The sequence below is a fragment of the Carassius auratus genome, chromosome 18 (assembly GCF_003368295.1).
Source record: "Carassius auratus strain Wakin chromosome 18, ASM336829v1, whole genome shotgun sequence".
Lineage (NCBI taxonomy): Eukaryota > Metazoa > Chordata > Actinopteri > Cypriniformes > Cyprinidae > Carassius > Carassius auratus.
Genome location: NC_039260.1, coordinates 23,174,210 through 23,189,186, shown reverse-complemented (window position 1 = coordinate 23,189,186; position 14,977 = coordinate 23,174,210). Strand labels below are relative to the sequence as shown.

At 36.6% G+C, this 14,977-nt stretch overlaps 1 protein-coding gene across 3 annotated transcripts in view; it reads left to right on the top strand.

Moving 5' to 3' along the window:
• Positions 1-5,698, top strand: part of LOC113118698 (protein c-ets-1-B-like) — a 44,843-nt gene extending 39,145 nt beyond the window's left edge. For all 3 annotated transcript variants that reach the window (XM_026288072.1, XM_026288070.1, XM_026288071.1), the window contains 2 exons: positions 2,201-2,319; positions 3,137-5,698. In XM_026288072.1, the coding sequence (XP_026143857.1) occupies positions 2,201-2,319; positions 3,137-3,352 (335 nt within the window). In that variant the 3' untranslated portion in view covers positions 3,353-5,698. The remainder of the gene's footprint in view (positions 1-2,200; positions 2,320-3,136) is intronic.
• The last annotated feature ends 9,279 nt before the right edge of the window (positions 5,699-14,977 follow it).

Below are 14,977 nucleotides of genomic sequence, written 5' to 3'. Positions count from 1 at the left end.
TTGGTCAGCATTTACTTTTATTGTGTGGAAAAGTGCAGCGTGAACATTCTGCTAAACTTCTTATTTCGTGTTTCATGGAACAGCAAAAAAGTCATACAGACGAGAGCGAGTATTAATTATAATTCACACAAAAATATGAACTATCCTTTCAAGCTCAGTGCTAGCAATCCATGTTTTCAGAAGTCCTCACCTTTGCTTGTTGTAATCATGCGCTCACTTCAGGCAAAGTGGCCTTAATGTACTTTTAAAGCTTGGCTGAAGTCCGCGGTGGATTTGTCTGTCAGTATGAGGGTTTGGTTCAGGCGTGTAGAGGACAGACCGTTCCCGGGCTCTTTGGATCTGATGAGGGTGTGTTACAGTAGCGAGCTTATGGAATGTGTTTTAATGCGTTTACCTACAGTACATAAACAGATTACTACATTGATCCAGATGAGTGATTTTAGTGAGGTTTAGATGGAGACAAAGAGAGGCAGACAGACAGAGGGAGAGAGTTAGAATGAACTGTTGAATTGTTGATGAGATAATCTGTTTCAGAAATGCATTAGTGTTTTATTGCATTATCGGCAAGGATATTTTTAGCTGGATGTAACATGCAGTGGGGAATTAACTAAGAATGAATTGTGCCTGCTGTTATCGCTATGGATTTCGCATGTGCATTGCTTTCCCGCCCAGTGCACCAAAGGAATGATGCAGATTAGGTAACTGAATAGATGTAGCATACAGTCTATGCTTAAAGTAATTATGTGACTTTATTGCTTTACATTGTGACATTTCTGAATAATGTGCTAATATCAATAAGCCCTGAAAGTATAGACATTAGGGTTGCTCCAATACTAAAATTCTGCCTGATTACACTTATTTACTTTTATTATTTTTTTCTGATGATCAAAAAAATGAAGGTGTTTTAAATTCTGTACTGTGATTAAAATAAATGGAATTTATTTTTATACTTAAATACATATTTAAAATACATTTTATATTTAATTTTATTGCTGATAATCAATACATTAATAAGAAAAAAAATATGCATACTAGTTTGTTTAAATAAATTAATAATTAGATCTTGAATTTAGGCATTACAAAATTAAATTATACAAAATAAAAAATAAAATATATATATATATATATATATATTTATTGTGATTTTTTTCTTACTTAACTGATTTGATTGATTTCCCTAGATTTTGCTTTGAAATTATCTAATGTTAAAATTGGGAAAATGAGCATGCGCAATTTATTATCCGATACTGTTTGCCCACGGTCAAGTGACAAAATCTTCAGTATTGCCAACTGATAATCAATATGATACCTAGAGTATATATTCTGCATCCCTAGAGTAGCAGGACTTCTGCAGGAAATTGAGAGTCTCTCTTCTTTTCGCTCTTGTTTTGCAGCAGGTGTGATATGAAATGACGGTTCATTTTAATGCACACAAACCACAAGATGAAGAAACAGCAAAGCTTATCTAGACGGGTGCATGAGCTGCTCTGCTGCTGCCTACACGCTGTGAAGCCCTTGCAGGATAGATCTTGTGCTGCAGGTCAACACGAACGCATAAACCCTTCGTGCTAGTCCTTAAATCGCTTCTCACAATCAGATGCATTAAAATGTTTCAATATTGCAAATGTCTCCTTAAATATGTCACCATGCAGATAGCCTAAAGTCTTTAAAAGTTGACCCTGGCACGGTTAGGGGCCAATGTGATGTTGGAGCCTGTGAGAAAAGCCTCTCGGTTTGCAGATGTCCGCCAAGGGCTTCACTCTCTCACACCCACACAGTCTTTCACACACATGTCGACATCACACACATGTGTGCTTTCAGATACACCCGGGCGACATGCAGACATATACATCATGGCCTGCGTGATCAAACACATTTATCCGCTAGATATTTAACCTTGGGGCAAAATCCAAATGATGTCAGTGGTTTGGAATTCACATAAAGAGTAGGACATGCATTCTGAGCAGTAGCCAGTCAATACTCCATTGTGTCTCAGCCATCTCTGTTTTCACGCAGAGTGACATAAAGCTAATGGCATGTGAAACTCAGTTTGGGCTGGGATACAAATATTAACTACAGTAGGAAATCTAGAACTGAAAAATCTAGAATGGTAATAACATGCTACTTTGATGTGCGATTCATGTGTGTGGTATTGGGATTTTGTTACTGTATTAAGTGGTGGTGTTGTGTCTCTGTTCAGGCAGCGGACCCATCCAGCTCTGGCAGTTTCTGTTGGAGCTCTTGACAGACAAATCCTGCCAGTCCTTCATCAGCTGGACTGGAGACGGCTGGGAGTTCAAGCTCTCTGACCCTGACGAGGTGAGCGACTAAACAGTAAACATACTGCCTGTGTAGTTCCAGAAAAAGGGGGTAAACGTAATAAAAAAATAATAATAATAAAAAAAAAAAAAAAAAAAAAAAATATATATATATATATATATATATACAAATTATGTATTTTTTTTGTTAACTGTAATAAAATAGAAACATAAAGGCATAAACTTGTTTTAATTATATAAATTATTACATATAATTTTAATTATTACATAAATTATTCAATAAACCGAGCCAACATTTCTCATTTCCACTTAGTTTACTTTAGGCGCTAATATAACTTAAACTGAAATAAAAAGTATAAATGTATAGAATTACACACACACAAAAAAAAAATATATATAATAAATAAAACAGAAAACTGAAAATATACAAATTTTATTAAATTTAAAATATTAATAAAACTATAATATTTGAATGATACTGTAATAACACTGCCACTATAGTAATAATTTAATATATATATTTAAAAACATTGACGCTAAAATATCATGATACAATTTGGAAATCATGTGGTATACCTATGCATTTTAACATTTACATTTAATGTTTGTTTATTTTTCACAATTGATACTATGACAATAACAGACAATGAAGGTGTTTTTATGCCCGTATTACCAATGCTTATTAAAAAGTATAAATGCAAACATTAAATAATGAGTGCATAGCTAGCTGCTGTTTTTCACACAACAAAAACATCTGATACAATGGTTATACATTGGTACCACAACTTCAAGACACAAATGATCTTACGAACATCGCGGGCGTTCATGATCCTGACCTGTGTTTCTCTGACTTCTAGGTGGCACGCAGATGGGGCAAGAGGAAAAACAAGCCCAAGATGAACTACGAGAAGTTGAGTCGTGGTTTGCGCTACTACTACGACAAAAACATCATCCACAAGACGTCGGGCAAGCGCTACGTCTACCGCTTTGTGTGTGACTTGAAAAGCCTGCTGGGATACACTCCCGAAGAGCTGCACAACATGTTAGACGTGAAGCCCGATGCGGATGAGTAAACTTCGGACTTCGGAAATAATAAAAAAAATTAAAAAAGGCTGAAAAAGTCCCTGGAAAGAAAATGGGGCGTCCATTTTTGAGTCCAATCACATTCCATCTTTACACTTAGTCGTTGGTCCAGTCTTGTTTTGAACTCACACGGGACAGCGTCAAAACATTCACCAAAGTTTAGAATCTGTAGACTTTGCGCGTCTGTATTGTTTATAGCTCTGCGGGAAGGGAAAACTCTAAGTTCAGGTAGAACTGCTGTTTTAACCCAGTAGCATAAACACCGGGAAGGAACAGAGGACAATAAGATGGACATTTCTTGGACTGAACGCTCCTGTTATTAAACACGTTGCCAAAATTAGAGACAAGAGGAATATCGCAGAAATATTTACGATTGAGTTACTTACTGTTTCTGTCTCCTTGCATATACCCAACCACGAGGAAGAGTTCTCAGCCGGACCAAAAGAACAAAAAGTGTTTTATTATTATTATTTTTTTTTATATATGGTTTCTTAAAGATCTATATGTGTCAGTATTAATTTGTCATATTGCGATGCTGTCTGGACAGAGATTGCGCCGTTTTGTACGTTTTCATACAAAGGTTTATTGAAGTCAAACTGTGCTTAGATAGTCTCTCCGCTTCTTTTAAGGCCACCGTTAGTTATGGTTTGCTCTTACCACAGTGTTCATAAACGTTGTTTTTGATCATCAGATCAAAATAGATACCAGAGTCTCGCCCTTTTCAGTTGAAAGAGACGTACCTCAGTCAAACTGAGAGTGTGAGTGAGAGACGCAAATGAAAGCGGCCGTTGGCTTCTCAACGGTGACACGCTTGTGGTGAAAACGAGGTGTCGTTTTATAACTTGTATTAAGACATCAGACATTTCTTGCCTCGGTTTGTTTGTACGTGAACAGTTTTTCATAAAGTTTTGCCTTAATATAGCACTTGCTGTGTTTTCTCAAGGTTGACTGAAACGTGTGGGCTGGTGACAACTGACATGTCAATCAAATGGTTTGCTGGCATTATTACTGAACCGAAAGCCATAAAGCGATGCCTTTTGCCCTTGAGCCAGACGTGGCCAGGTTAGCCATGTTGGAAAAAGCATGCATCGGGATTGGCAAAGTACGTAAGATGGATATCGCAGCACAAACCAAGGATCTGTTGGGCTGCGTTCGATTTTCCGGATGGTTTTTGAAAGTGTTACAGTTAGTGGCCGATATAAGGTTAAGACAGGAGATCATGCTGATACTTTAGGCAGCTTTAAAGATGGCTAACGAGATCCAACATGAGAGTACGTTTCAAAACGGCTCGCATTAAAACAGTGTTTATATTACAGAAACTGCACATGAAAAGTGTTACCAGTATTTTCAGCTCCTTTAAAGACCGAGTGGCTTTGTGTTTTCTTCAGCCCAGCGTTTGACTGTGTGGGAAGGGTCTCGCACTCAAGCCCTTGTGGGAAAAGCCGAAGTAAAGAACGTTCTTCTAAGAAAACAAACCGTATTGTTTACAGTGGCAGAACGCTACCCATCCTGATTGGTGTAGCTTTGGAATTGTCTATTTTTACAGATAACATTTCATAAAATGGCTAGATTAAACAATAAACTGGGAACACATTCGTGAGAGCTCCGAATAGAAGTCTTTAATTCAGAGATGAGCTGCTTTCAGTCGCAACCGTCCTGCCATGAACAACAACCAAAAAAAAGTGCTACATCACCTGAACAAGCAGCTTATAGAGTCAGTTTCTGGAATAACGAGAGTTTGTTAAAGCCACAAGCGAAAGCCAGCTGCATGTTACATGACTTTTTGTTTGATAAGGTCCAAATCATAATGCAGTCTTTGTCCTGATTGTAAAAGTTGCAAAAGTGATGCATTTTATGTGAAAACGAACACTTTTGTCAGATACATAAATGCATATTCATATCGATGAGTGTTTTTTTTTATTTCCCCACAATTTTGCCTTATTTTGTATGTTTTATATTTCTTTTCTTTTTTTTATGGGAATTTTAATGTATTTAGTTCACAAGCATTTTTATATTTTTCAATAATTTATATTTTATAAACTTTGAAATATGAGATGCAGACAGCTGGTGCTTTCGTGGAAAAAAAAAAATAAAAAAAAATAAAAATAAGGTAGCACAGGACAAAATGTAGCGAAGTTTCTTTTATATGAAAAAAAGAGAGATAAAAAAAGTCAAATTTACGGATTTTAAAGACCTGTCTGCTTCTACAGTTCTGTATAGATAAGGCTGATGCTGGCCCATCATTATGTTCCGCTGGAGAGTTTTATAAACAGTAGCTTCTATTTCTTATTGTACTTTAAATTGTTATGTTATTAAAATATATGTGGAGAAAATGATTCATGTGCGTCCTCGTTATTTCTAAATGTCTTTATGGTCAAAGTAGCACGAAGGAAGACACACCCATAGCAACCCAACACTTGCTCAAACACAGGTATGAAGTTGCAAGCACTTGCAGTTATCACCTTGCAGCGCTGCAGGCTTTGCGGCAGATTTGTGGTTTTGTTTATTATGAGTCTTGGTTAAATGAGCAGCTCGCTTCTTTCATTGCTAATCATCTTAAATACCACAACTGCAGTTTTTCATTGTATCATCACGGAAAGACAGAAGCTGCTGGATTCTCACACTTAAGATCGGTGCGCTGCACCTCTGGCCGTCTTATGCCGGGGCTTTCACACGCCACGGGCTCTTCTGCGGAAGGGGACGGGAATATGTTGTGCAGCGGCGACCCTAAATAAAAGCCCCTGACGTAAGAACTAAAACAGGCACACTGAGTCCATTCATAAGTGTAACCTCAGGACAATAAATTACAAATGACAAGGGCCGTCTCTTCTTTTTATGACTGTCTGTCCTTTCTGTCAAGACACAAAGACTCGTTTTCGACTACACAAATATGGGTTTATATTGCCAAAGCATTAAAAAAATAAATTGCAATCACATGCACATGCAATCATGTTCTAAAAGTCTGAAGCTACACACTCAGAATAAAAGGTCGCTATCCTTTCGAAAGGTACTAATATGTACTTTTAGAGTACTAAAATATAGCTTTAAGGTATTAATAAGTGAAAGTGAAAAGTGAAAGTGACGTGACATACAGCCAAGTATGGTGAACACACACTCGGAACAAAGGTACAAAGATGTACCTTTTAGACTCCCGCCCTACTTAGAAGTTTTGTACCTTTTTTTTTTATTTAAAGGCATAAATAAAGAGGGAGTTTTAGGATTTTGAACAACGTAAAAAACAAGGATACTGACATAAAATGAAGAAAATATTTCTAGGTCACTAATCAAATAAGTACATCTGCACACATCATGTGACTGCTTTATACAGATGTTCAGTTGTTCATGCTTCCATTGCTTCTTAAAAAGAAAGAGAGACAAAAATGCATGTTAACTATAAGCATTTTTCTCATATCTGTGAGTAGGTTATGGACATAAAATGGATATATGTACGTATAAAGTATTTATGTCCGATCTGAGTTTGGTGTTTTCTTCACACACACATCGCAGGAAAGGATGAGCAATGCATTTTTTCAAAGATTTGTGCCTCAAGTTGTCCATTTTGTTCCTACGCTGATGCATTTGACCTTACAGGGGATCCACCAGGTACGAGTGACAGATTTTACAGTTTAGCTGAAAATGCTGGTCTCACTTCTGTGGAAAGAAAGAGTCAGTGGGTTGAGCAAAATCAGAGCACAGGTCAAAAAAGATACTGTTATACTGAGTGCAGTTGTTGCATGCACTGTTGTCTTTTGGTAACTAGGTCTGGAAATGTCTGTGTTCTGAGTCGATAAATAGTGTTAGTCAGTCACGGTGGTCTGATATTCTGCCAAGAAGCATTTTCTGTTCAGACACATATTGTATTCCAGTGTGCTCTGTGTAGATGGGCTTTCTGTCTTTGCCATGTGCATACAAAACAGCCAAGATATTCTGTCCAAATACTTGGTATCATATACATATGCTGTATTTTATGTATCATAGGGCTCAAAGTGATGTTGGCCTGAGTGAGATCAATGAAAGATAAGCAATATATTACTTGCTAAAAGCAAAACACTATCCAGCTGAACTGTGTCAAGATGTTAGATGACAGATATCTCCACACTTTCCCCAGCTGATTAATCGCAGTACACAACAACGATTGTTTTGGTTTGCACGTGTACAGAAATGAGGGATTATCTAATTATGTATGCACTCATTTATTTTCAGAAAAGAAATCTAAAAACCTAAAGCAAGGTTCACAATTTTGTTGACATTTTCAATGCATTTAACAATGTGATTCAACAAAATGAAACACGTTACAGAAGCAAAATAGACTTAAACTGACCAGTGCACAAAATATTTCAGCTGTAGTGTCTTGCCTTAAACGTTTCATTCTCCAAAAATCTTCTAATGTCCACAGCTGACCACACACACATATACACACACACACACTGTTCAAGGCCTGTGTGTCCTAGACATCATTCAGCAGGTTCAGGTTTGCAGGTGGTTCCTCTCTTGTCTTCACCTTTGTCTGTTTTAGATCCGCATGCAACAGTCATCACATGCTTCACTCATACAAACACTAGTGCACTTCATCTCAACACTTGTTCATAAAGAATCTGATCTTGCTTAAAATAATGCCTTTGATAGATACCTTTGATAATTATAAATATAACATGAAGTGGATTTATTTCTGAGTGTGTTTGAGAAGCACTATGCAGTTAAAAATGCTGAACGTGGTTGTCAGGTTACACAAACACCGTGTATTTGTGGGTTTGAAGGCACCTACAGTTGGGGATTTCAAAAGGGTAATTTTCATATCTGACTGAGGTAATTTTCCATTACGGTTGAGTGAAAAAAAACGAAAGAAAGGCAGAGAAAGAAAGAGAGAAAAAAACCCTCTGCAAGTGCAAAAGTGTCATAAGTGGTGAAGTTAGATGATGTATTATGCCTGCAGACTGTTGAAGAATTTCTGTCTCTCTCTAGTACACACACACACACACACACACACAGCTTCAAGCGTCCTATGCAGGAGATGGAGGAGTGTGTGGAGTCTGAGCACAAATATTTATTCTCAGCTGTCTCCTGTCTCCAACCGTCAGAGTACAAGCAGACAAATGTCCCAAAAATGCAAAATAAAGGTGAGTGAATTTCTGCAGCATCAGCAGCAAACAGAATAGCAAGAATAATTACTATTTTTAAAGTTTCAATTCAAAGTAGTTTGCACACATATCTAGAAACATAACTAGAATAGGTACATGCATGCTCAAAAATACTCCAAATTAAAGGAATAATACAAAGCGCACTGTTTTATCTGCAATTATAAAAAGGTAGCAATAAAGTTTTGCGTCAGCTGCCTTGTTTGGGTTAAAACATAATATATTAAAGGAATAATCAAATAACCGGTTACATTTCCCGCTCGCCAATGGATCCTCTGCAGTGAATGGGTGCCGTCAGAGTCCAAAACAGCTGATAAAGACATCACAGTAATCCTGCTAAAAATACTCTAAGGAACAAATACTGTACATAAGCCCAAACAGTCCAAAACAGTGCTAAACAAATACGTTTTTGGATTTTGAACTCATTCTGACGGCACCCATTCACTGCAGAGGATGACTTGGTGAGCAAGTGATGCAATCACGGTGGCTCTAGTAACATTTTCACAATAAGTTTCTCCAGTTCTGATCCTGGCGACTAATTCTGAATCTCTCAGAGCATGTAAACACATCTGACTGAACATCTGCATGATTATTATGTCACTACCGCCTGATCCCGTCAGTGGAGATGTGAGGCTATCTGTGCTCCAAAAGCCAATCTTATTGTGATAATAGATCCCAAAATGTGCCATGTATCCCCGTGAGGAGCTGGAGAGAAAGATGGCCCTCATGACGCATGTTAAGCTCCTCTCACTGGTTCCATTACGCCACAGCTTGTGAAACATGAGCCCATTCCTGGTTCCCCAATGTCCTCTTCATAACAGCGTTTTCTATTCTGGGCTCATTGTCCTGAACGGTCGAATCTGGTTCGGGTCAATATTAGCAGGGATCAGTAACAGTGTCTTGGGACTTCATTACAGCCCCGTAACCGATCCTATTGGACTATCAGTGTCTGATCTATCTCTATTCTCATGGTTTCAGCGATGACTCATGATCGGAGTACAAATTACGTATCATCTTTATTTTAACTCATTTACTGTAAGCCTTTGGGTAGAGGTGCCAAATGCTTTTTTTTGTTTGTTTGTTTTTTTTTTAAATATGTGTTTACTCAGAATTGCCCATGAAGGATTTCGTTACTTCATTTGTTTCAATATGAAATATTTAAGTTGAAAATTATTCTAATTACGACATATCTTAAAAATAAACACATTAATGGGTCGATCTATTAAGTTATCACAATAAATATATTAGCTTCTGTTCAAATGCAAGTAAAACGTTTGTTACAAATATGGAGACTCCTTTGGTAGAAAATAAATAAATCTAAATAAATAAATAAAAACCTTGGACATTAATGGATTAATCCTCGCATATATGTTCAATTAATATATTAGTTATACTATTAGGAATCTAATGGGAAATAATAACGTTTTTTTTTTTTAATGCAATTTCATTAATTGAGGCTTTTACGTTAATTATTTATTTAAACTGATGTGCAAAACACCCAGATATTTATTTTTTTTTCTTCATGTATTTGTTTATTACAATTTATTAACAAAGTACAAATGATTATAACTAAGACATACCTGGTTAAAATTGATGAATGGATGGATGAAATAAACATCTGGGCATTAATTAGATTAATCTAATTTTCTTTCACAATACACATATTAGATAAACTGTTGTAAGGCCATTTTGCATTTCCATTTAACTCAAATGCAAAATATTTCTAAATTATTCAATTTTTAATTATTACAAATTATTCCATTTATAGTCTGACAATAATGGGTTAATCTTCTCATTTAGCCTCACAGTAAATAAAGGTTTTGTACTATGCGAGGGCTTTGTGAGGCCAGTTTGTATTTATATTTAAACATGATTAAAGAGGAAACAACAAAGAGCTTCTAAATGTCATTTCAGTCATTCAGCGTCTCGCAGACACTTTGATTTTCTCTCTCTCATGTCTCTCAGTCTGAGGGAAGACGTCCTGACCCAGATTTAGCCACAGGTGGGAAGTGTATTATGTGGGTGTAGGGGGTCGGGGCTCGGGTCGCCCGAGCTTTGCCTGCGATTTGCATTTTTATTGCACTTGTCGTTTCCTGGGTCTCCCGTCATGTGCTAAAGACTCACACAGACCCCTGTCCCGATGAGAGCGCCCTCGCCGGGGCCCGCCGTATTCACAAAGGGCCAAAAGCTGGGGACCTGTCATTCGAGACGGGAAATGGAGACGTCTTCAGATGGTAATGTGCACTCTCCATCAGGAATGCTGATTGATTTTTGTTTCAGAAGGCATTACGGTTTATAAACCGCTAGACAGGTACAAAGAGATGCGAGTGTGTTTATTGGGCGAGAGCCGAAAAGGGTAGATGGAGGTTTAGCGGAAGATCTCCATCACGTTCAATACCTGACACTCCAGCGGTGAAAGCTTGGTGCATGTCAGCGCTCACGATGAACTGCATTTATTATGCTTGTATTGTTATAAAAAGGCCTGCTGTGAATTAAAAAAATCCCACATCAATAATGTAATATTTGGTATTTGCGAGAAAAATGTGCTTATGCAGTTGTCATCATGTAGATTTATAAACCTGTATTGTAAAAAAATAAAATAAAAAATGTGTGTGTTTGTAAGCGCGGCTGGCTGAATGCAAACTCTGCTCTGGATCGAATGTTTTCACTTCTCGTTTACTGGGCTTCGTTTGGGAGTTAGCACGGCTTTCCCAGAACATCTGCTGCCTGCGCCCACGGTCGGCCTCTCGACCAATCGGGACGCTCCTTACGCACTTCAAATGGGCCGCTGATGTCCTGCTATTGGTCGACGGAGGCAGGGCCCAGAAAGTGAAGACTGAGGCCTGAGAATTTTCTGAAAACCTTCCCACCTCCTCTATAGTTTCTCGGGCCAACATCTGCTTCCAATCACAGTTTCTCCAGAGACCCCCCCCCCCCTCCCGCGCCTCAGCCCACTTTTCAAGGGCCCCCGCTGGAGAACAGTTCTTGGGATTCTCCTGATGAACTGCGGTCCAGCACTGACTCAAACAGAGATTCTCATCACTATATGAGGCTTTATAGACAGTGCATCTGGATAAACGTAACACTTGGTCTGGAGTGATTCAAACACTTGCTCCATCCGAGAGGGGAGGAATATGGTGCATACTGTGGGGAAAAAAGCTTTTCGGTGGGAGACTCCATCTAAACGTTTGAGTGGCCTTATGAATGATTCAGCAGTATGAGGATTACAATGAAATACATGACAAAGCCATATTAAACAGGACATTTAAATTAAAATTATTTTTGGAACAAGAAAGTGGAATATTTTTTCCTGTTTTCAATATAAAAAATCTAAAGAGATCAAATAAGACGATCTATTTTTTTTTTTTTTTTTTTTTTTTTACAAAAGAATAAAAAATAAAACCCTAAATTTACTTTAGTGAATTAAGCTTGATTAATTGAATAATACATTAATGATATAAGATTCTCTGAGAACAATAACTAAAATCCAAACAAATTAAGGCTAAATAACCTCAGTAACCAAAAAAAAAAAACATATGACATATTATATATCTGTTTAAGGTGCATTAAAATCGTTTAATGCACAGCTAGCCGTGCATTATTGTGCTTATAATTTGAAGCTGTGTAACTTCAAAATCAGCAACTTTATAATGCAGTGATCTAGTATCTAGGCTGTTTTATTAATAAAAGTCGTGGGGAGTGTGTGAAGTGTTGACAAGTTTGTTCAATTAAAGCAGCCATTAATATAGTGATACAGTAATTCAAATACTTTTTTTTTTTTTTTTTTTTTTACTGACAGGTTTTAATGCATAACTGCCAGCCAATCAGAATCCAGTATTCAGAGAGACCATGGTATGATTAACATATATACATTTTTTTTAATTAAAATAATATAAAAAATAACAATACGTTTACAATAAATCCAAGTATTATATAATTATTGCATGATTTACTATTTATAATAAAAAAACATTAATTACAATATATTCTCAGCATTAATATATTATAATATATATTTATTGGAAATATGGAATCTATAATTTTTTATTAATGATTGTATAAGTTAAATAAATTTATTTAAGAAAACATAGTTTATTTTCATGCCACTAAATTACCTATAATATTGCATACAATATTATCTATACAGTATACACTCCATTGTCTAATTCTATCTATTCTAAGATAGATAGATAGATAGATAGATAGATAGATAGATAGATAGATAGATAGATAGATAGATAGATAGATAGATAGATAGAACTATTCCTGTTAAGAATCAAATCATTTATGCTATATTCTTTGAAAACAAGTCTTATCTCACACTTGAATTAATTTTTCATGTTTTGACAATGCATATATATTATTCCTGAAGAACGCCTTTACTGACAAAAATATAGAAAATTACTGTAATTGTTTAATTTTCAAAGGTAAAACAGCAATTCAGTGTGATGCACTTTACACCTAACTAAAAAAAAAAAAAAAAAAATGTTTCTTTCTTTTTTTCATGACTGACCTTTGTGCAGTAAAAAAATACAAAACCTGCAAGGCCAGAGAGAAGACGGGGCTTCATACGTTAGCTGGATGGAGATGAGTTGCTGCCTCACATGCACATGTTTGAAGTGGTTTCTGAAGGGTTTGGGGAGGGCTGCTAGACCACCAAAACTGCTGCAGGAAGCGTGCTCTCCCACGACATCTAGAGCCACCGAGGCCAGGGTCAGCACTCGCTCTCTCTCTCTCTCTCTCTCTCGATTGTCTCACTGCCCTTCAATACCCATCAAAACACAATTTTCATGTGTGGTCGCTTGTGCAGTTTTTCTCTGCATGACTTTCAACAGCAATGAGAAAATAAACAGCTGCAAAGGCTAATAATAACAGGTACTTACCGTAAATATTCACAGCTAGGATTTGTGAATCACTATGGGCTAAAGCAAACACACAAGAGACGGAGCTGCTGCATGGATTCCCATCACCATGTTTTCCAAGAGCTTCTGCAATGATCGGATACTGGCATCTGGAAAAGCAACTCTGTTTCGGTGGTGGAAAATAAAAGGACATAAACATCGCTCAGAAAGATTAACAGCCTAGCTTACTTTCTGTTTACCAGGCTAATGGGAAAGAATCCAGTCCCTCCAAAACTGAATGCTGTTAAAAACAGTTAATCCACAGGTGAATTTTCACAATGTGCCTTTTCAGTGAGTCAAACGGAAAGACAAATACTTAATGCTAAAATGCCAAGAAAGCTCAACAGTGAACACTTTTTCAGCAGACTTGGTTTCAGAAGTATTCTTCCTACTCAGTTTCTTAATTAAAAAAAAAAAACACACTTGATTCTTGACAATAATATTTTTAAAAGACAAACTTTTCACAATGCAATGAACTACACATTCCATGAAGCATTTACAAAACAATGCAATCTAATCAGTTATGCTGAGGCAATATAAAACTATTAACTACATCATGCATAAAATATAATATATCTGACATTCAAAGATGTAATTATAATGTGTCATTCACAAAGCTTTATATGAGTACAGTGGGCACATTTTCATAATAACAGTGATTGTTATTAAAACTATTAAAACTCATGCTAAAATCACATTGCTTGTGACTTTTATAGAAATGCATATCATTGCTGAACAAATCTATAGATTTATTTAGAGTGATTTGGGCTATATATTACTTCTAAATTCAGTTGTTTTTTACTTCTAGAACCTGGATTTTGCACTATATGCCAAAAGTAAGCATTGTAAAGAAAAAGCGAGTCCTGTTTAGGAGGATGGCAGCCTGTTTGAGCTTCCTTCCTGTTAAACTCTCATGCCATAACATTTGATCTAGATCTGATTTATTGGCCCGTGTGCTGACTGCACTTCCTTTATACATTAACTTCACATGTGAGGAACATATTCTATAGATTTACGTCTCTGAGGAGCTCTGCTATCTTTGTAGCTTTTCTCTTTAAATTAGTGAAGAACTGTACTTACAGCACTTACATAAATAAGCTAAATGGCGAAAAAGTTGTAAAAAGATATATATATATATACATATATAATAATTGAGTTATAATTTATTCTCAGACAAGCAAGTCTTGTTATTGTACACTTAAATGTATCTTGTTTTGAGATTCTTTTTTTTTTATTGTAATGGAAAAAGTTTAAACCATTCATATGCGAATATATATCATATTAAAATCATTATTTTATTTTTATAAAAAAAATAAGAGAGAGTGTGTGTGTGTGTGTGTGTGTGTGTGTGTGTGTGTGTGTGAGTTAGTGTGTGTGTGTGTCTCTGTGTGTGTGTGTGTGTGTCTGTGTGTCTGACACACACACACACGCACACACACACACACACACACACACATGCACACACAGATACACACACATACTCACTCACTCACTCACTCACTCACTCACTCACTCACACACACACACACACACACACACACACATGCACACACACACTCACTCACTCACACACACTCTT